General features: G+C 37.6%; 1 protein-coding gene across 1 annotated transcript; it reads right to left on the reverse strand.

Moving 5' to 3' along the window:
* Positions 1 to 21,361, reverse strand: LOC113233909 (serine hydroxymethyltransferase, cytosolic). The gene is made up of 9 exons (XM_026469141.1): positions 21,230 to 21,361; positions 20,478 to 20,704; positions 19,173 to 19,288; positions 15,093 to 15,253; positions 11,608 to 11,803; positions 11,234 to 11,364; positions 2,491 to 2,631; positions 1,488 to 1,707; positions 1 to 449 (listed from the first exon to the last, which is right to left on the reverse strand). The coding sequence occupies exons 1-9, from the start codon at positions 21,344 to 21,346 to the stop codon at positions 211 to 213; spliced, it is 1,548 nt and encodes a 515-aa protein (XP_026324926.1). The 5' UTR covers positions 21,347 to 21,361; the 3' UTR covers positions 1 to 210.
* Between the last annotated feature and the right edge of the window lie 1,893 nt (positions 21,362 to 23,254).

Below are 23,254 nucleotides of genomic sequence, written 5' to 3' on the forward strand. Positions count from 1 at the left end.
GACGGGTAAAAAATATATTCAAAAACTTAGACAAATATTACAGACCCTCATAAAATATTATCGTTTTTAATAATACAATAGAAAGGCACTTAAATCTTACAATTAGTAACATGTCAGGAACTCGTGGAATGACTTATAATTTTTAGACAATATATTTGATTTAATTAGACTCAATATGGCAGACTGCAAAAATTAAATGCGTTTATGTAGTTAGTATGTTTCGAGGCCTGGTATAGGGAATTTCCTGCTGTAGTTTTCAATTTCATTCTTGAGTGTGGCTATCTTATTTTTGAAATCAGCGTTTTCTTCTATGATCTTGTTAAAATCAGGCAGTTTCGGTCCGGAGACCTTGCTGATCTCTTGCGCAAGTTGAACAACTTTGTCGATGTAGTTGACGACTTCATCAATGTCAGCTTCTTTTAAACCTCTTGTAGTCAAGGCGGGGGTACCTGAAATAAATATTTCGATATTATTAGTTTATATTACGAAACGTTATAAATAGCTAAAATTACCTATTTCGACTCATCCGAAGAACAGAGTTCGATGTGATTATACAACGAAAAGAGGATAAATATTTATCCTACAGAAATACATATGTATTTTTAAATTTTAGTTGAATAACGAGATTATGTAATCTCGTTATTTAAAATAAGGCCTAGCTATAGGTGTTGTCAAAATTTTATGTATTATTTCATTTGGGAAACATAAAATCGATCAACGGTCGATCTAATATGTACAGCTAAGAACAGCAAGCGAAATGTAAATGTCCTGAGAATAAGCAGTCTTGCACATAGGTCTTTGTTCTACAGATGAGTCGATTTCAATGTTACACTGAAGGCGATAGTAGTTTTGTGACGACTATGTTGTAAACTGTTAGCTGTTACATATTCCACATAGAACTTTAAAATGAAGCCCGAGTGACCTTTGTGACAGCGTTCGACTTGGGTGGTTTTCACTACATAATTTAAAAAAAAATATTTATCATTTAAAACGTAATACACAACAATATTTCTAGTCGCATTTTAAACCACTAAGGTTCGTAGTAATGCGAGTTGTATCCACACAATACATTATGTTCAATTTCCTAACAGAAAAGTTTTGTTAGTATTTATGTAATTTGCATAATAATCTTTCATTAACCAAAATGATTATACAGAAATTGGATAAATACATTTATAAACAATCAAATTTATCGCAATTGATTAAGATGTTTACAAGGTAATTTTTAAGTTTACTTTTTATATTAGTGGTTGTTCAAGAATTACATCATTCTTGCGGTAACTAGTATATTAGTCGGGGAACAAGGTAGTTCTTTCGCCGTACACATTATTCCCGCGACTCGTCTGCAGCCGGTTTGCTAGTCACCGCTCGCGTACACACAGGATGATTTGTCACTTGTTTAAGAACGTTGTTAAGGAAGAACGTTTTTAAAAACATGCACTATATACATTGTATAAATAAATGTCAAAGGAATCTAAGATACTCACCAAGCCTAATACCGCTAGGGTTAAGAGCGCTCTTGTCGCCAGGTACGGTGTTCTTATTGCAAGCAATGCTGCAGAGTTCCAAGATGCGCTCTGTACGCGCACCTGTTAGGCCTTTACTGCGCATATCCACTAGCGCTAGGTGCACGTCCGTACCGCCAGTAGCAATGTCAAAACCACGAGACTTCAGTCCCTGGCATAGACGTTGGGCGTTCTTTATAACCTGTTACAGAGAATGATGGTTATTCGCTTACGATCAAATGGTGTGATTGGGGATCATGTGGTGAAGAATACGGATAAATTGGTCAAGTGAATTTTTCACGTTTAATTTGGACAGGTGTAATTATTTTCAAGGAGTTTGCAAATTTTCAGGATGTTAAAAATAAACCCGGTTTTTCTCTTAAGTCACATTCATTTTATTATATTTTGAAGGGTACAATTAAATATAAATGGATCTATAATTTTGAAATATTACGAAGAATAGTACGATGCAGGTCACCAACAGCAACATTCAAAGTATGTTATCATTAGCTGTTTCTTATTTTCAGTTTTTATATTTATCAATTATCGAATGTTGGTTATAACAATTGTAGTGCCTCTACCATGAGATTACAGTGACAGTTATCGGTAGCTACCGCGTAAAATGTTCGTGTACAAAATGTTGTTTCTTCTTAATAAATAATTTAAATCTTCTAAATGAGTAATTTACGCAGTCGCTAACGAAAACTGTCACTGTAATCTCATGATAGAGGCACTGGTCTTTATTCATTCCGTTTGACACTTATGTCAATAAACGGTATTTGTGAAGAAATAAATTTTGAATAAACAATAAATCAAGTATGGAGTGCTTTTATTAAAATTAACCACCTTCTTTGCAATGTTGAAAATATCGTGGTTAGAATCACAAACGGCTATAATGATAGCAGACGGCACAAGAAAAAAATGTGAATTTGAAAAGTTTCTCAGTAATATCCTATCAATTAAACAGTTCCAAGTATACAAATACCTGTTTCTGATATTCAACGAACTCGGCGCTAGTGGCTTGCTTCATGGTAGTGGCGATAGCTGCGATGGCGTTATTGTGCGGGCCACCCTGCAACCCGGGAAACACCGCCATGTTGATGCGGCTCTCGAAGTCGTACAGGACCTATAAAGAACAATTAAGTTACACTTATAGTCCATTTGTTTTGGCACTTAACTATATGTAAACAATCTTGAGATGTCTATTTATGATATATACATTTATTAAAGATTTTTACTTACCTTCAAATACAAATACTTAGCTTCATATGAAATTGCATGCGCATTTTTATACCTGTAGGGTATTCGTACATACATACATACACACATCACATACATACATCATACATACTTATTTTACATACTCGTTCATACACTAACTAATTTATATTATAATTACCACTTACCTTTTCCCGTGTCGTATTAGCTGTTCACGTTGTATATTGGAATCGAGCACTTCGAACTAGTTTCTATTGTTCTCGCGTGACGTAGGACCAACCGGTCCTAGCGCTGGCCGGCCATCCGCTTGCCCCACGCTAGTCGAGACCTACCTTCTACGCGACGCGGAGCTCACGCTAAAATTTACTTTGCTTATGTACCTTGCGCTTACGCTGTTATATACTGTTTCAAGTTCGATTCTCTTCACCTATCTTTTCTTCTTTTCTGACTGTATTTCTCGCTATTGCCTGTGCTAGTGCTTGTGCTAATTTCCTTTTTGTGCCTTCTGTATTTTGTGTTATTGTGGTGTAATGTCTACACGTATACTACCACACGTAAGTCGGACTATTTATATCTACCGCTTACCGGACTGTACGTCAACTGTACCCAAAACAACTACACTGGTGACCCTCTCTGAACACATATTTAAGGAAGCTTCGAGAAAATGGCCGAAGGCGGCGGAGACGGACGCATTCCCGTACGACAGGACGATACGTCACCCGAGATTTTTAAAGTTAGTATAAGAGTGCCATCATTTTGGCCAGAGGAGCCTGAGATATGGTTCGCACAAGTTGAAGGACAATTTACAATATCGGGAATTACGAGCGACGCAACTAAATTCAATTACGTGATCGGACAGTTAGGTTATCAATTTTCTATGGAAGTAAAGGATATAATAATTAACCCACCTGTAACTGGAAAATATGAAAAGCTTAAGTCAGAGCTGGTAAAGCGTCTTACTGCGTCGAAAGAGAAGAAGATCAAACAATTGCTTATGCACGAAGAACTCGGTGATCGCAAGCCTTCGCAATTCTTGCGTCATCTGCAGAGCTTAGCCGGCCCAAAGGTGCCAGATTTGCTTGCAAACAATTTGGACCAGTCGGCTACCTACAAGCATTCAGACGGTGCTAGCGGTGCAGCCAAAGGCGGACCTGGGCGTGTTAGCAGATTTGGCTGATAGGATCATGGACTTAGCTCCACCAACACCAAGCGTGGCAGCCACAAGCTCCACCCGGCCCGAATCCACTATGGGTAGCATGGTAAAGGAAGTCGCAGCGTTGAAAAAGCAGATAAAATCACTCACCATGCAGATAAACCGGCGTTCTCGCTCTAGATCTCGTAACCAACAGCGTGCTCGATCAACATCAAGGTCTCAATCGAACTATAGAAAATTCCCTGTCTGCTGGTACCACAATAAATTCGGCAGCAAAGCAAACAAGTGCGTGCGCCCCTGTGATTACAGCCAGGGAAACAGTCAAGGCAGTCGATAATGGCGACCGACGATTGCCCTAGCTCCACAGGTCGCCTGTTTGTTACTGATCGTGAAACAAAGACCCAGTTCCTCGTGGATACAGGGAGTGATCTCTGCGTCTTTCCACGGTCTCAACTTCGGGAACGTCGCAACAAGACCAACTACCAATTACGCGCGGCAAACGGCAGCGTCATTGACACATACGGCTATGCGCACCTCAAGTTGGGCTTAGGTTTGCGTCGTCAGTTTTCGTGGCGTTTTGTTGTGGCGGACGTAACTAAAGCTATAATTGGTGTAGATTTTCTATCATTCTATAACTTAATCGTAGATTGTCGTAATAAAAAGTTAATTAATAATACAACTACACTGACTGTAACAGCTTCACTTTCTCGTCCTTCAGACACCTGTGAAGGTCTTGACTGGCGATACTAAATTTCACAAAATTTTAAACCATTTCCCAGAGATTACGCGACCAGCTGGTATACACAGAAATACACCACACAACACTGTACACCATATACGTACCACATCAGGCCCTCCATTTTTTTGTACTCCTCGACGTTTAGCTCCAGACAAACTGAAGGTAGCAAAGCAGGAGTTCGAGGCCACGCTGTCAAATGGCACGGCCAGACCTTCAAAGAGCCCGTGGGCATCACCACTTCACCTCGCACCAAAAAAGGACAACGGCTGGCGCCCTTGTGGTGACTACAGGAAGCTCAGCACTCGGACGGTTCCTGACAGGTATCCGATTAGACACATTCATGATTTTACGCATTCCATATCGGGTTGCAAAGTTTTCAGCACCATTGATTTAGTAAAAGCGTATAATCAGATACCTGTCAGGTCCGAGGACATACCTAAAACGGCGATAAACACTCCGTTTGGGTTGTACGAATTCCCGTACATGACCTTCGGTCTCCGTAATGCTGGCCAAACTTTCCAAAGGTTTGTCGACGAGGTTACTCGAGGTTTAGAGTTTTGTTACTGTTACTTAGATGACTTTTTATTATTCTCCAAGTCTGAAAAAGAACATATGCAGCACCTACGTATCATTTTTGAAAGAATGAAAAAGTACGGCATTATTATTAACACTTCTAAATCGGTCTTCGGTGCATCAGAAGTAACATTTTTAGGTTACCACATTTTCGCCAATGGCACGAAACCTTTGGAAGCTAAAGTGCATGCCATGAAAGACTTCCCAGTACCCAAAGACGATAGGCAGTTGAGACGATTCTTAGGTTTTGTTAATTTTTATAGGCGTTTCCTGCCTCAAGCCGCTCAATTACAAGCGCCTTTCAACTCAGTTCTGATAGGTACCGTAAAAGACTCCAGTCCTATCAACTTGACCGGAGAAACATTGAAGGCATTCGAAGAATGTAAAAAGAACCTTTAGAATGCTGCACTTCTGGCTCACCCAAATTTAGAATGTAAACTCGCTCTGGTGACGGATGCCTCGGATACAGCAATTGGCGCGGTATTGCAGCAACTAACGGGCAATGAATGGGAACCATTGGCATTCTTTTCTCGACGGCTTAGCCCATCACAGCAAAAATACTCGCCATATGATAGAGAGCTCTTAGCCATCTATGAGGCTATAAAAAATTTTCGGCACATGTTAGAAGCCAGGCATTTTACGATCTACACGGACCATAAGTCGATAAGTTTCGCTTTCCACGAACGGAAAATCAATTGTACACCAAGGCAATATAGGCATCTAGACTATATTGCGCAGTTTACAACTGACATACGCCACATATCCGGCAAAGACAATGTTGTAGCCGATACCCTATCGCGTATTGAGGAACTACAAGCGCCAATTAGTTCAGAAGCCATGGCAGAATCTCAAGCCACCGATCCCGAATTAGACGATTTCCTTAAAAAACCAAATTCGTTACGCTTAGAGAAACGGAAATTACCTGGAAGTCATATTTCATTGTACTGCGATGTCAGTACGTCGACTCCCAGACCATTCATACCCCAATCGTTAAGGAAGAACATTTTTGACAGTCTTCATTCCCTAAGTCACCCAGGCCCAAACGTGTCTGCCAAATTAACAGCACAGCGATTTGTTTGGCCTGGCATAAGAAACGATTGCCGTAATTGGGCAAAGTCATGCGTACTCTGTCAACGAGCAAAGATAAGGAGCCACGTGTCCGCTCCATTAGGCACGTTCGACCTTCCTCGCGCTCGTTTCAGAAAAGTACATATCGACTTAGTCAGCCCCTTGCCCTCTTCCCATGGCTATAAATACTGCTTGACAGCAGTGGATCGTTTCACGAGGTGGCCTGAAGTCATACCGATCATCGATATAACCGCTGAAGTAGTCGCCAAAGCTTTGGTCTCAGTCTGGATTGCCAGATGTGGCTGTCCTGAAGAAATTGTTACAGACCGTGGTCGACAATTTGAGTCCGCACTTTTTAAAAATTTATCTCAGCTGGTTGGGTTTGAACACAAAAGGACCACAGCGCACCACCCGGCGTGCAATGGCCTCGTGGAACGATTCCACAGGCAATTAAAGGCGTCAATTGTGTGCCACGCAAATAACAGCTGGACAGAATCACTTCCACTCATTTTACTTGGCATACGAAGTTCTTTTAAAGAGGACCTGCAAGCCTCTTCTGCAGAGCTTACTTATGGCGAACCTTTAAGGTTACCGGGTGAATTCTTTGAACATTACCCAGACGGTAACACTGACGTAACAAATTTTGCCACACGCCTACGAATGTTTGCTCAAAATATTAAACCCGTTGCGACTTCGCGACAGAGAAGTAAAAAAATATTTGTTTTTAAAGATTTGGCTACTAGTGATCACGTGTTCCTTCGTGAAGACGCACTACGTACCTCACTACAACCAGCACGGGACCACACCCTGTAATTCATAGAGGGGATAAAGTTTTTAAAATACTACTTAAAGGCAAAGAAGTCACCGTATCTATTGACAGGTTAAAGCCAGCTTATGTACTTTGTACCAAAGAAGACTTAAATAAACAGAGCGCAATAATCCCTGAAGAAAGAGTAACACGTTCTGGACGTCGCGTACATTTTCCAGACTTTTACCGCCCTTGACCAGGTCTCTGGAGGGAGTGATAGGGTATTCGTACATACATACATACACACATACATACATCATACATACTTATTTACATACTCGTTCATACACAAACTAATTTATATTATAATTACCATTTACCTTTTCCCGTGTCGTATTAGCTGTTCACGTTGTATATTGGAACCGAGCACTTCGAACTCGTTTCTATTGTTCTCGCGTGACGTAGGACCAACCGGTCCTAGCGCTGGCCGGCCATCCGCTCGCCCCGCACTAGTCGAGACCTACCTTCTACGCGACGCGGAGCTCACGCTAAAATTTACTTTGCTTATGCACCTTGCGCTTACGCTGTTATATAGGGTGTCCGGTAATGAATGTATCATACTGAAATGGCTTATAGCACAGCTTAAGACTGTTCCAAAAAAAATACAAAAAAAAATCTATCCCATGTAGTACCTAAGGAATGTTTTTTTTTCTTAAAAGTTAATTATTTTTACCTTATTTTAGGTTTTTGTGCACTATGACTACAAATGAATGAATTTATTTGGTTTTTTGGTGTTATAATATTCTACGTTAACTGTGTCCTAAGATAAGCAGTAAATGGTATGACTAAGCAATGTACATTTAAAAAAAAAAAAGTTTAACTTCATTTTTCAGAGAAACAATTTATTTTTTACGAAGTTTACGCGCCTTCTGTATAAAAAAAAAGTATGAAAACCTGTGTGGCCAAGTACTTTAAAATAATGTAGGTTTAATGAGGATTCCAAAATGGTATCATATCTCATTGTATCTAATGTAAACATGAAATTATTGCTATTAATGTGCAAAAGGAGTAAATTTTACTAAATAACTATGTTTGCAAAATTGGACCGTTTCTTGTCCTGAATTGTACCCGACCAATGGGATTTAATAAAAAAAACATTATTAAACATAAATAAAACTTTATTTCTAATATTTACAGTAAATGTTCAAATTGTTTGCCACCGGCTCTGATGCAGGCTCTACATCGACGAATAAAAGCTCTATTAAGCAACCGTGTATAGCGTCGTTCACAAATTTTTAATGCGGCCGCACGGACGCGTCTACGTAAGTCTTCCAAGGATCGGATCGGTTTGCTGTACACTTCTTCTTTAAGGCAGCCCCAATAAAAAAAATCCAGTGGATTTAGATCCGGTGAACGCGGAGGCCATAAAATTGGCCCCAGACGACCAATCCACCTATTTGGATATGTCGCATTTAAATATGCACGAACAGAAACAGCATAGTGCGCAGGACAGCCGTCATTTTGGAACCAATGGAATTCCCTCAGCTCTTCAGGCACGTCTTCCATTAAATTAGGCAGATCATTTTGTAGGAACTCCAAATAACTTTGGCCAGTAAGAGTCTCCGGTAGTTCAAATGGTCCTATTATTTTTCCATTTAATATTCCCGTCCAATAATTTATTTTAAATTGGTGCTGTGATCGGTCTTCCCGCATAAGATGGGGGTTTTGCAGTTGCCAGCTATGAAGGTTGTGTAAATTTAAGTATCCGTCTCTTTTAAGTGTTGATTCATCGCTCCATAGAATTTTGTTAAAAAACTGGGGGTCTTCCTCTATCTTGGCCAGCATTTGTCGGCAAAAACGCAATCTTAAATTGTAATCTCTGGGTAGGAGAGTTTGGACGCGTGTGACATGGTATGGATAAAATTTATGTTTCTTTAAAATATCGTGCACAGTCGATTTTCCAATTCCCGTGCGTCGTTCTATTGCTCTCGTCGACGTGGAAGGATCTTGCCGAATTTCTTCAAGAACCATCTCTTCATATTCATCACGAGGTGCTCTTCCAGCGCTAGTGCCACCAACACCACTACCAGGCATTCTTCCTTCTGAGTAACATTGGTGGACTCTTATAAATACGGCATTAGATGGGTGACGTGCGTTAGGGTATCTTTCTCTGTAAAGAGCTTCAGCTGCTCTTGAGTTGGTGCCGCATTCCCCATAAATAATATGCATGTTTGCATATTCTTGTGGCGTATACTGAGTACGTGGCATTTTTATTCACAGACACAAAATACCTGTTCAGTCCAGAAACAAGCCAAGTCGTCGCAAATATCACCAAACAAACAAAGTCCAAATCAGTAAGCAAAACTATAGTCCAGTAAAATAGCCAGGTCGTAGTTGAACACTGATTGAAAGCAAATCGCAAAGGAACAGAAAACACGTGCAAAACCGAACAAATCGAATGATGCACTAAATCCTTTTCGTTTTTTTATACATTTGCTGTTAATTGTCACTCTTTGCCTCTGGTCCAACTCTGACCATTCTTATCGTATGAACAAAAGGCAGGCGGAATGTGGCTATCGCGCAGGTGGCAAATAACGGTCACACGTGGTACTTTAAAGACAACAATTGAAAAATTACTTTGATTGGATTTTTGCATAATTTTGCTGTAAATAAGTTTTATTAATGCCTAATATTATTTTTTTCAAAACTCAATACTCAAGAACAATTCAGGATACGAAATGTTCCAATTTTACAAACATAGTTTTTTAGTAAAATTTACTCCGTTTACACATTAATAGCAATAATTTAATATTTACATTAGATACATTGAGATATGATACCATTTTGGAATCCTCATTAAACCTACATTATTTTAAAGTACTTGGCCACACAGGTTTTCATACTTTTTTTTTATACAGAAGGCGCGTAAACTTCGTAAAAAATAAATTGTTTCTCTGAAAAATGAAGTTAAACTATTTTTTTAAAAAAATGTACATTACTTAGTCATACCATTTACTGCTTATCTTAGGACACAGTTAACGTAGAATATTATGACACCAAAAAACCAAATAAACTCATTCATTTGTAGTCATAGTGCACAAAAACCTAAAATACGATAAAAATAATTAACTTTTAAGAAAAAAAAACATTCCTTAGGTACTACGTGAGATAGATTTTTTTTTGTATTTTTTTTGGAACAGTCTTAAGCTGTGCTATAAGCCATTTCAGTATGATACATTCATTACCGGACACCCTGTATACTGTTTCAAGTTCTATTCTCTTCACCTATCTTTTCTTCTTTTCTGACTGTATTTCTCGCTATTGCCTGTGCTAGTGCTTGTGCTAATTTTCTTTTTGTGCCTTCTGTATTTTGTGTTATTGTGGTGTAATGTCTACACGTATACTACCACACGTAAGTCGCACTATTTATTTCTACCGTTTACCGGACTGTACGTCAACTGTACCCAAAACAACTACATACCTATTGATTTGTAAAGTATATGTTTCAATAAAAAGATGTATCAAGATTGTTTACATTTAGTGTAGTACCTAAACAAATGGACTATAGTACTATAAAATAACTACTTAGTAATAAAAGGCGAATCATCGTCATTTCAGCCGAAAGACGTCCACTGCTGAACATAGGCTCCAAAGATCGCCACAACGACAGGTCTTGTTACTGTTTGCATCCAGCGGATTCCCGCAACCTTCAGTCGTCGTTCCATCTTGCGGGTGGTCTGCCCACGCTGCGTCTTCTGGTACGTCGCCACTTAAGAACTCTTTGGCCCCATCCGTTAGCTGTTCTGCGAGCAATGTGCTCCGCCCATTGCAACTTAAAGCGTGAAACACACAGTGAGCGGGTGCGGGTCGGGACCGCGGCAGGAATTCCGTGTAAATATGGACAACAATACACTGAGCGCGGGCGCGAGACGGACGCACGAGCACGAGCAGATAATGGTCCATATAAATAGACAGAATTAGACCAGTCGCGGTCCCGACCCGACACGCGCCTGATCCGCACCCGCTGTGCGTTTCACGCTTCAGTTTTGCAACTCATTGGTATGTTGGCTACTCTGATTCTTTTGGAAATATCCTCAATCTTGACTCGATCACGAAGTGAACCTGTGAAGTGACTTTCTCTCTCTTCTCTCTCTTCAGCGCCCACTGGGGAGCGGTAGGGACCACTTTGAGAAACTATGATTTAAAAGTTCATAATACATGAAACTAACCTTGTCCCCATTGGGCTTAACAGAACGGACGCCTTTACGGAAGAAGATGACGCCAGCACGCGGTCCACGGAGCGTTTTGTGAGTAGTTGTCGTTACTATATCGCAGTACTCGAACGGACTTGGGATTACTCCTGCAAATGAAAAATTTTAGGCTGGTTTCACAGCTGTGCGTACGGTCCGTACGGACTGTCCGCCTACGGACCGTCCGCATGCGTAGAATCCGCAGTGCTCTGAATCGAGTATTTATGTGGCATAACATTCTATGCTGTTAGTTCGTTGGGAAACCCATATGTCATGGTGCCATTTGAAGACCCGATCCCATTGAGTGATGTTTGGACGATTACATCTGATAGTAGTGGGTGTAAATTACATACCGGCAGTTACAAGTCCAGAAATATGTGCCATGTCAGCCATGAGGTAAGCACCGACGTCATCTGCGATTGCCCTGAAGCGTTTGTAGTCCAGACATCGCGAGTAACAACTGATGCCGGCGATGATCAATTTCGGTTTGAATAAGCGAGCTGTCTCTGCTAATTTGTCGTAGTCTATTAGCCCTGTTTTTGGGTCCACCTGAATGGCAAATTGTTTATTGTTATTAGACTATAATATAGGTATTTATACAACCACATTTGAAATATATTTATGTGTGTTTTGCCTTCGTTCAAATCTTGTTATCTTCTAACGATTGTAGTACTTATTTTACTTATTTATTTATATTGAAGTTACAAAGACTCATAGATACCTGACAGCCTAACATACATACATACTAATACAATAAAACACTATTTATTTACACGTATGGACTGCGACGTGAGACGCAACGTGGGTATCCGGTAACCGTCTTCAGAAACGCCAATACATGGCACTCTTCAGAAAAAACTCCTCCTTCATGAAGGTCGACAGATGTTGAGTTGGTACTCTCACCAAAAATGAATTAAATATATAATGTTGATATTAAAATCTGAACAATTTAAAGTGAACAGGGAACTCTTCAAAGCTGAATGAAAAAAGTCAAGAAAATAAAATAATATTGTTGTTTTGCGTGACTTATTTTTATTTCAATAAACTATTATTACTAAAATATATTAATACTAAGCCCTTGTACACTCCCGGGCACCATTTCTGCTAATTTTGTCGAAACTACTGCTCATTGTAATTCCATTGACATTCCACTAAGATTATATTGCAATTATGACAATATTTGTTATTCTGCTAAAATCTAGTTGCAATAACGGGTGAGTCTCATTATAGTGTCAGTCGAATGGCACCTATGGTATTAAATCACTAACGATCGATATTGCCTTACCAAAACTATCATGGAAATTACTATGAATATTTTAATAGCAGTAGTAGTAGTAGTAGCTTTTTAGTAGCAGTAGAGCTCTGCAGCCAAGCAGTAACGTCGGCATTACTGTGTTCCGGTTTTGAAGGGTAAGGAGCTAGTGAAATTACATGCACATGGGACTTGTCAACTTATGTCTCAGGGAGACGGTTGCAGTGGCAGTGCGCCTCAGATCTTTGCGATTTAAAGTTCTGAGTGGCACTGCAATTGTTAGGGACAGGCGTGGTGAACCATCAGGAGCACGACTTGCTCGTCCCGTCACTTGATATTATAAAAAAATAAAAATATAGTTATCTAGTTTAAGCAGCAGAATACATTTAATTTGAATACTTTAGTATTCAAATTAAATGTATTACTATTACTGAATACTAAAGTATTCAAATTAAATGTATTCTTTTACGTCAAATAATTAGTAGACTACGTCATGGAAATGCCACCGCCGTCATTGAGAGCTGAGTGTCAAAAAATTGCAATGGCAGTTGAATAGTAGCGCGATGGCCAGCCACTGAGAAGCCCCTAATCTTAACTTTTAGCACAACACTAAACTTACAAATTCCTGCCATTGACACGCAACTGAGATGATTTAAGATTAATAGACTTGAGGCCCAGGGGGTCGTATAAAAAATAATAATAATTTAAATTAATATTAAAAATAATAAAGCCGGGATTTTGTTCATTTTTATTAATTTATTTTAATGCAAGATTAATGCATTCCTATATTTTAGTCCTAAAAATGTATACAAAAGGATTTTCACTTTTCTTATAATCTATTTCACCGACTAACTCGGTAAACGCTGTTGGATAACGTTATCGTATCCGAGTCAGGGGTCTACTCCCCTTCTCCGTCCGACATCCGTCCGAAACAATTACTGTCGAATAAGTAATACTCGACCAAATTAAAAGACAATGTCAAGTATGAAGTTTATCTTTTAATTTGATCGAGTATTAGTTATTTGACTGTATTTTTTTCGGACGGATGTCGGACGGACAACGAGAGTACAGAGCCAGAAGCGAACGTTTAACTCGAATGTTCTGAATAGTTCGGAAAGCGCCCTTCGATTAGAGAGCGATATCTAATCGAACGATTCGGTTAAAATATCGAAGAATTCTGAATCGGGGAGGTCCAGGAGGACACATAATTCGAGCACCTTGCATTTTCAGTATTAGCTTAAAAAAATGTTGGATTGATCAAAAACTATTATCTAATGCAATTTTGAAGCTGGTATACCAAGCGGCATTTTCGTATGTCTTTGTTGAAAATTTCAATTTGTATAACCAGGGAAAATTTGCAATATTTTTGTATTCCAGTCCTTATAAAAAAATGCAACGTATTTCATATGATGTATCCGGGAATATGTTATTAGAGTAAACATCTTTCATTTGTGTAAACCTAAAAGCATTAAAAGTAATTTTGAGTTATTTCATGCAGGTCATTCATTATTTACAGATAGTGTAATCATTATTATTCAATATCACAAAGATAATTGTATTGTTTTCGTCATTACCACAACGATGTTATTTTTATTTTTTTTCTCATAGATAAGGTCTACTCTACTAGTAACCAGTTAAATCATTTTGTAAAAATAAACTGTGATATAAGTAATTGCAAGTTTTCACATATTTTGATAATCACGCCATGGTGACAAATGGCCACGAGTATCTTGAGCGTAGCAACAAAATAATAGATACGTTTTTCAGAACGGTCCAATAAATCGCCAACACGCAATTGAGAGCTTTTATAAGACGAAAGAAGACGCCCATGTAATTTGGGACAATATATTGTGTCGAATGTACCTACTGACATTGGCAATAGTGAAGCCACTAGAACTTTTATATTATTTTTACAATACTTGTCAGCATTGAAGAACTCTTAAAAAAGGTACATTCAATAAGAAGGTTGTCTAGTGTTTTCAGGCATTAATAAAATACAGTACTGATGCCTTACCGTTGATATAACTACACTGCAACGTGCGTAAAATTATAGGTAGTGAAGTAATGTCGTGTTTACATAGAGTCGACAGCCGTCTCCGGCGACAACTTCATCTCGCCGAAAGACAGTCCGACTCGCTGTTTACACTGAGTCAACTGCCGCCTCTTTGGCTAGCGAATTCGGCTGACGAAGGAGGGGCAGTCGACGCACTGTTTACACCTAGTCGACTGCCGTCTTCGTTCAACGAACTGATTGGGTTGGTAGAGTTACTCTGGCCCTCAGCACGTGCATTGTAGTGGGACGCAACCGCCGACGTTGAAGCTTGTTTGGTGGGCCGTAGCTTGCCGAAGGCGATCGAGTCGCCGGACTGTGATAACACTTAGTCGACACGGTCGGCTACAGTCATACGACGACGACAAAAGGCGCGACAACGTAAACGACTTAGTGTTTACACTGGGTTTGCAGCCGCCTTTGGCGGGCAAGCAGAGGCGACCCGTCGACCTAGTGTAAACGCGCCATAATTCTAGTTGCGATTTTTCGAGTCTACTGCACTCCGTTACAATGATTAGAAAGGTCAGCTTACTCACCTTGTAAGGCATACTTTCGAAGAAGATGGAAGTGGCAGATATTTTCTTGGTGGGCGTGAAGAAGCCGTGAGTCAGATGACCACCGTCGGGTAAGTCCAGGCCCATGATCCTACCGTGGGGTTCTACCACGCCAGTGTATACCGCGAAGTTCGCAGGAGAACCTTTGGTGATCAAACAAATAGGAATATATGCAATTGTTATTAAAATTATTTAGAAAAAAAAATGACTGACAAAATATGTAATGTATGTCGGATAAATACGTAGCGTCTTTCGGGCTTAGTATTGCATGTAACTGTTCCATAACCAGGTTCACGGTCGACTTTGCGAATGTTTAACGAGTCCATGGTATAAAAACAATGAATATTGTAATTTATTTTGCATTTAAAAAAAATAATAAGCTCTTGTAATGCATAAGTAAGTACTAATTGTAAATACGTATAACTGAAGCATAGGTTTTGATAAGTTAATAGCTGATTAAATATAACGTTCCCGGCCGACTTCCTAGATTTCCCATAAAAACCTCTTTGCAAGCCTTTGCGCAGGACTGTTTCAATTCTTCTATTGCTATTATAGGCTTTGGCAGTTGTGTAACGACCATAGAGCAAATATTGACTTACACTACTTCTCGGCAGTAAAAATCAAGCGCTTACTATTGTCACCTTCCTAAAACTCAACTTATTTCTTTTTTATGTTGTTGCTTATATTTAAATAGTTTAACTTTTTGTTTTGTAAGTGACTTATATGGTTACTTAATGTTTACACTTTTCTTTTTGTAAATATCTTTTAGTACTCTGTAATAATTTAATGTGCATGTAGTGTATGTCGGTCTATAATAGATTGTGCACTCAGTTTAAGATTTTGCATGTATATTTGTGATTTTTTATTGGAGTGTTTAGTAGCAGTAGAGCTCCTTGTGAAAGAGTTTGTCCAGGGAAGTATTGCCAGACTGCCACCTTACCTAGTTCTGCCGCCAAGCAGTAATGTCAGCGTTACTGTGTTCCGGTTTTGAAAGGTAAGGGTGTTGGTGAAATTACAGGCACATGGGACTTGTCAACTTATTATATGTCTTAGGGTGACAGCGCAGTGGCAGTGACTCTCAGAACTTTGCGATTTAAAGCTCGTGAGTGGCATGACTGTTATGGACAGGCGTGTAGCTTACCATGAGGCGCACGACTTGTTCGTCCCGTCACTTGAAATTATAAAAAAAAATGTTGACTGAGCAAATAAAATAAAGAAATATTTACTACGAAGCTGAAAATAAACGATTTTTGTAACATATTATATGCTGTGTTGATAAGCATTATCTTTATTTTCACATTAACCTTTCTTATCTTACTTAAGATGGCCCACGCGCATCGTAGGGGGCTGATTATTATACTATCGGCTAAAAATATTCCATAACATCACTAACTTGACTTAACTGAACTCTGATTTCTAATTATGTCAGAATAGACTATTAATATAATATCTCCATTACGATAATATAAATTACGTACAGGCTATTTGTTTCGGTTTGGTCCACAGGTAAATGTACCCACCCTAAGGCAGATTTAAAGGGAGAGTAATTTTTGCACTAAATGCATATTGTGTATCAAGTATCTACTGCAATAGCGCATAATTATAACTCAAAATTGACCATAAGAACATGTAAACACGGCGTATTTTATAGACGCAGACAACATGCGTTTCATGAACGTGCGTTTACGGCTCTGTAAAGGCTGAAATAGTTATTTATTATACAAGGCAGCAAAGTTGTTGTTTGACGCGAGGAGCGAAGGAGTCCAAGACTGAACCACGAGCGAAGCGAGGGTTTTAAGCCACGAGACACAAAACAAATTTGCTGCCGAGCGAAACACACAACTTTTCACCTCACTATTGCGAGGAAAATGGTAGATGAAAGAAAAATAGTTGAACTACAACAAATCAGTTTTAATAAACAAAATTAGTTATCGTTGTAAATTTAATGTCAACAATAATAAGAATAAAATATACCAACGGTTTTATATTACATAAATAATGTACGACATTATTATATTTATGTAATATAAATCGGTTGGATTTACATTACATAAATAATGTACGACGAATCGTGTAGTTGAACGTGTCATTATGTCTTTTTTTCATCGAAAGAAAAAGTTAGGTGCACCACAGTCCATCATCAAGTTCGAACTTTAAAAACCTTTTGACTTCTAATGAGGTAGAAAGTCTTTCCGAGCTAGTGAGGTGAAAAAGCAGATTGTTGCATTTCTATTATATACAAAGCTTTAGTTCGTCTGCATCGCGTTTTACGCGCGTTTGAATGGATCAAGAATAACAACGTCGTGTTGGAATGTTGAAATGTTGAGGAAAAGGGCGGGGGAGGGACGCATTGTCTGTGTCACCTAAGCAGATGACGCATTTTTGTACATTTTTTCTTTTTTTAAAAGAATATGTGACGGTGCGAACAAGTCGTCCACCTGGTGGCAAGTGACACGCCTGTCCATAACAGTTGCAGTACAATTCAGTGCTTTAAATCACAAAGATCTGAGGGGCACTGCCACTGCGCCAATCACCCTGAGACGTAAGTCGACAAGTCCCAAGTGCCTGTAAGTTCACCAGCACCTTACCCTTCATAACCAGAACCCAGTAATGCTCATATTACTGCTTGGTGGCAGAAATAGGTAAGGTGGCAGTACTTCCCTAGACGAATTCTTTCACAAGGAGCTCTACTGCTATTAAATATACTACTGTTACTGTATAGCTTTGTACGCACGTTTGTGTTGATACAACGCAACAATCTGCTTTTTGAGCCTCTACCGGTAAAACATACACCATGTATGCTCTAAGATACCTTTACGCACGGACTGGCATTTGACTTTTATTATCTAAGTGGTACTAAAAGCACTTGACAGTTATTATAACTTATAAGCCTCCGAAATCAAGAATTGACTCTTTCTTAAATAGTAATCACTTTCCTGCTCCGATTTTTAAAAATTGTACATTATACTTTTGTAGTAACCTACCTACCGACCTACAATTAATGTATATTTGTTACCCCATTAATTATAATATACAATATAACTCTAACGTTTGTGTGTGCCTTCATCGTTATTTTCTTAGGCTGTGATAACTCAATTATTATCGGATTGTCGTTAGAAAATTCGCAATTTACAACGGTCATAAATAATGCAGTTACGCACTTACAAAAGCAACCGCAATTTTGGTATTGCTAGTAAAAACAAAGTTATGCAACACTGGTTTTGTGTACTTTAGCTGTTACTACTATGAACAACAACAACGAAAATGCATAACATATTGTCTACCTATCTCAATTTTCATTCAACTAAACAACCGTTACTAAGGTTGTGGTTATAATACTGTTTATTTTGGGTCTTTATCGGCCATCATGCGATCGAAGCTGCGTATGCGAAATAGCACATGTTGTGGCGTTGTCGTTTTTTAATATTTAATAATTTGATGGTTATTCTAAGAATATGGTCGACGTATCTACTGTTGGGTAACTTTTAGAAAATCGGAAAAATTGCGTCTCCTAATTGTTCTATGTTTATCTTTTGAAGTTTTGTTTAGTGTAAATTATAAAATAAAATTGTGTAGCTAAAAGCAATTTAAGAGTAAAACGAGATTTAAAGTAATTTAACAACAAGAAAAAATCTCCGTAAATAATGGGTCCGTCGTTTCCGTTCAGTATCTTCAAGTTTCAAATATGGAAAAATATCGCAAAAATATGAATTTTACAAAACGGAAATTTTTCCATTGACTCAATATATTTAGAAGGACTTTCAATAATATGAATTGAAAAAAAAAGAAAAGGAAAACATAGTCATGAGAAATTAGCATGAAGTTGGACATTTTTGAACCAAAATGTCTTCGACCTTGTGTTAGCTAGAAATTGATAAATCACGACTAGATTGATTAGGTCTTAGATCATGTCTAGGAAATTTCATTGAGTCATAGTACTAAAGAGAATCAAAGTCTACTTTTTTAAAAAGCAGGTATGCTAAACTGTTGTCTTAAACAAGCTCATGCTTCATAAAAAAATTTACTGGTTTTACAGATGTAGTTAAATTTTACAATGCATACCTGAATATGGTTGAACATTAACCCCCCATTCGTCTGCCTTCAATCTAAAGGCTTCCAAGGATCTCTTCTGAGCCAGTATTTCAATTTCATCTATGAATTCATTGCCTCCATAGTATCTGTATAGAGCACAGAAATAATATTGTATATTAATGAATTCAAAAGTTATAATATACCACTTTGTATAGAGTAATTTAAATTTTAATAAGAGATTTAGAGGATTTACTCTTGATTCTCAAAATAACATTTGTTGTTTTGCTCCCAAAGTAAGTAAGTAAAGCACTTGTGTTATGGAAATTAAAAACAATGACAGTACCACAAACACCCAGATCTGAGCAATATAGAAAAATTAGTTTTAATTGCTACATTAACTCAGCTGGTGAGAGAACCCGAGACCTCAGAGATGGCGACACCATGAAAACCGGTGCGTAAGTCACTCGACCACAGATATCGTTGAATGAGGGTTTTTTACTACTTTTTTTCGACTTTGTAAGAACCGGGAGAAGATAGAAGTGCACAATATCTTGGATATTTACTGAATTATTACAGACAAAATTGAAAATGAATTATTTTGGTAATAAACCTTTACTTCCCCACTTTAAACTTTATTTGATGATTGTAAATGTACTTGTTACAGGAAATTATGACTATTACCAAGATGTTTGTATTTGAACAATGACACAGGAAATGGTGTTATGTTCACAACACTTTCAACAAACAATTATTAAATTTGTTTGTGAATCAAGAATATTATACCAGGTATATATGAGGCCTGGTAGACTTTATACATATAAATAATACATGCATCTTTGTGATCTGATTCCAAAGTAAGTGGGTAATTTTCAAGTTAGGTTTTTCTTTCTAATTTTTGTGGCAATTTTCATTATTTAAATATTCTAGAATATTATCATGAAGTATAATTTAATACTCGTGTGTAGTATCCTGAAATATTATATAATATTTCACAATAATATACCCCAATACTTACATGATAAAAATTGCTACTTAAATTAGGACTAACATGAAAATTACCCAAGTAACTAAAGCGCATTTGTTATGGAAATCTGAAACACGATGGTATCACAAACACCCAGATCCGAGACAATATAAAAAGATAGTTTTCTATATGGACTCGGCCAGGGATCGAACCCGGGACTTCTTTAGGGATGCTGACGAGTGCAAGCCACTAGACCACGGAGGTCATCACAAATAAAATAATTAATGCAAAATAATATTTGAAAATAAGACAGTTTTTGTATAACAAGATTTTACAACTATTGGTATAAAACTTTGAACTCCAAGTTTTACCTCTGATGTGGCATGCCTTCAGAATACTTATTATGAAGACAAGAGCTGAGGCATTGCAGTACAGGCAATGATGTGAAGTTCTCCGAAGCAATCATCTCCAGGCCCGCCCGCTGTCGGTCCTTTTCCTTTTTCATGATCTCAAATAGCTCAGGGTCCACTTCCCACACGTTACTATACAACTGTTTGCTACTCATTGTTACGGTACTTGCGTGACGTATGGCAAAATTCTGAAATTATATTAAATTTTCTTAGATCCAGTTGGTTTTAAGTTATCGAATTAAAGAAAATGAGGTGTTTACTATACTTTTGTAATTATTGCAACTTTTTGTTATATTGACCTAACCTACGCAAGGGCTATTACCGACTGAAGAAAATAACAATATTCCACTTAGCAAAGAGGTCAAAGAATTGCCCTCACTCTGATATCGAGATAGCGCAACCGCAAACAAAAATTTACTTATTTGTTTCATCAGTTACTTCAGACATAAACATGTATAAGGGATATAATGTCTATCTTTGTAGCATGATTTTAAGAACGACGCATTTTCCTTATTCCGTGTTATACAAATAATCTAAAGATTTCCATAATACTTACATGTTATAGAATTATTTATTTATAATAATTTTAAAATCGTATTTAACCTAAAAGAAATAATACGCGGCATGTGCAAATTATTTTATATTGAATGAACTAAATATACCATAATACCATACCATATTATGCGGCATAGTAAAATGTTCAATTAACTTACCGTAGAGTAGATATTCGCCTGCACTTTTTGAACCTTTTCTTTTGGTAATTCCAATGTTAATCTGTTCAACCTTCGCACTACGTCGTAAAGACGAGATCGTAGTAATTTATTACTCATTTTTTACTTTTATATGTGAAAAATTATTAATAATATAATGAAAAAAAGCAGATTTTTAGTGGTTACACAATTTTATATTTATCAATGGTGATAACCCATTGTGAACTTTAGAGGCAAACGTCAAGTTGTTGACGTAAGAGTATTTTAAAATGCACGCGGTACAGGCAACGGTTACACGGTCGTCAGCCAACGATCGAATGCGAACGATCGATGTTATTGCTTTTCATGTATGAGTTGGGTTCGTACCAAAAGTTGTTACAACAACATTGTTTGGACTCCTTATCAAACAACCGTCTCATTTGGATAAGTAGATACTTACTATAAGTTAATTAAAAACATACTTAGGCCAAGTAGGCCACGTAGGCCTAAGTATGTAGGTATGTTTACATAAAGCTGAAAATCAAAAATAGTTTTACTGAACCTATTTTAAATTTTTCGCTTTAATTAACTGCCAGTTTAGTATTGAATGTTATTCAGGTAACAATAATTTATGTCATTTCTAAAGGTGACCAAAATTGTTTTTTTACTATATAACCGGTAATTACACCAACATATTGTAAGTATTATTAACAGAAAAAGTAAATAAGGTAACCTAAGCAAATAAAGGCCCTTGGGAAATCGAAAGCAGTTTAAATTCATTTCAACGCAACACGCACACTTGTAGAACTTTCCATCCTTTAAGTATAGAACAGACGAATAAGAACGCAATTACGTGGATCGTGTCATCTACACATCGAGCATGTCTATATATCGAGACGAAATAAGGGCCATATATTCCTCAACATATTAGCGATTCAGCTCTTATAAATATCAACTCTCGTTTGCACTGAAATATAGACATATTCCAAAAAATATTCTGTATTTATTGTAATAAAGATATTATCTCTAACAGCCGTGCTGTTCTATTCGGTGGTGTGGGAAAAACAGCAAAACATCTAATTACAAAACAAACGGAATCACATTTCATCGGTAATTAAATATTAAATATGTAATTTTGCAATTTTCGTCCATTATAGCAAAGCTCAAGTTAACGATTTGAAGTGAAACAATTGACGACACACATTGACGACACCTATCAATTGTTTCGATGTTAATTGACGGGCTTGACAATCGTAGCGCAGTTGTCACAGTAATGATACGGCAGAATAGTTTTCAATTAAATTAAATGACATTTCGTCTCTTTCTGGTTATACACGATGCATCTACATCACCATAATTATTATCAAAAACGAGTCGCTCGCGCTTTTTTTCTCACTATTGGTTGCTATAATGTAACTTTAAAATTGATTCAAATGGTGTAATATATAAATACATATAAAATAGTGTAATGTTAAATACGGCCCTGAACGTTCACTGAGGCCCGACAATGAAATCGTTTAAAAATAGTAGTTTAGTATGTAGTTTATTAGTGACTGTTACATAATGAATTTGATTAAAATACAAGTGTGAGTTTATGAAACGAGCCGACAGGCGAGTCTCATAAAAACATCACACGAGTGTTTTATTGCCTAATTATGTACAGATACGTACACTGCTTTATCTATACACATAAGTTATAAGCTCTATAAGATGCGATAAACAACAAAACAAACTAAATGGCGACAAATAAAAACTTGTCACGCTTGCACGCTACCGAATTTATTTTCTAATTCAGAGACAAACTAGAATCGGCCCAAACTCTTACGGTGTGAGAAATTCTCTTTATCGTTCTGTCGATATCGTTAGATATCAAGTAACGCGTGAGATTTGTTAAAATTGATTGCTATTGACATTTCGTTTCGAATGAAACTTCATCTCGACTGATATTAGAATTGAGGTCGAATCAAATTGTTTTGTTTTTCAGAGATGTTCGAAATTTGAATGCAATAATAAAATCGAATTTCATGTTATTAATACGCATTAATAACA

This window comes from Hyposmocoma kahamanoa, unplaced genomic scaffold (assembly GCF_003589595.1).
Source record: "Hyposmocoma kahamanoa isolate Upper Pololo Valley unplaced genomic scaffold, ASM358959v1 80, whole genome shotgun sequence".
In the NCBI taxonomy this organism is placed as follows: domain Eukaryota; kingdom Metazoa; phylum Arthropoda; class Insecta; order Lepidoptera; family Cosmopterigidae; genus Hyposmocoma; species Hyposmocoma kahamanoa.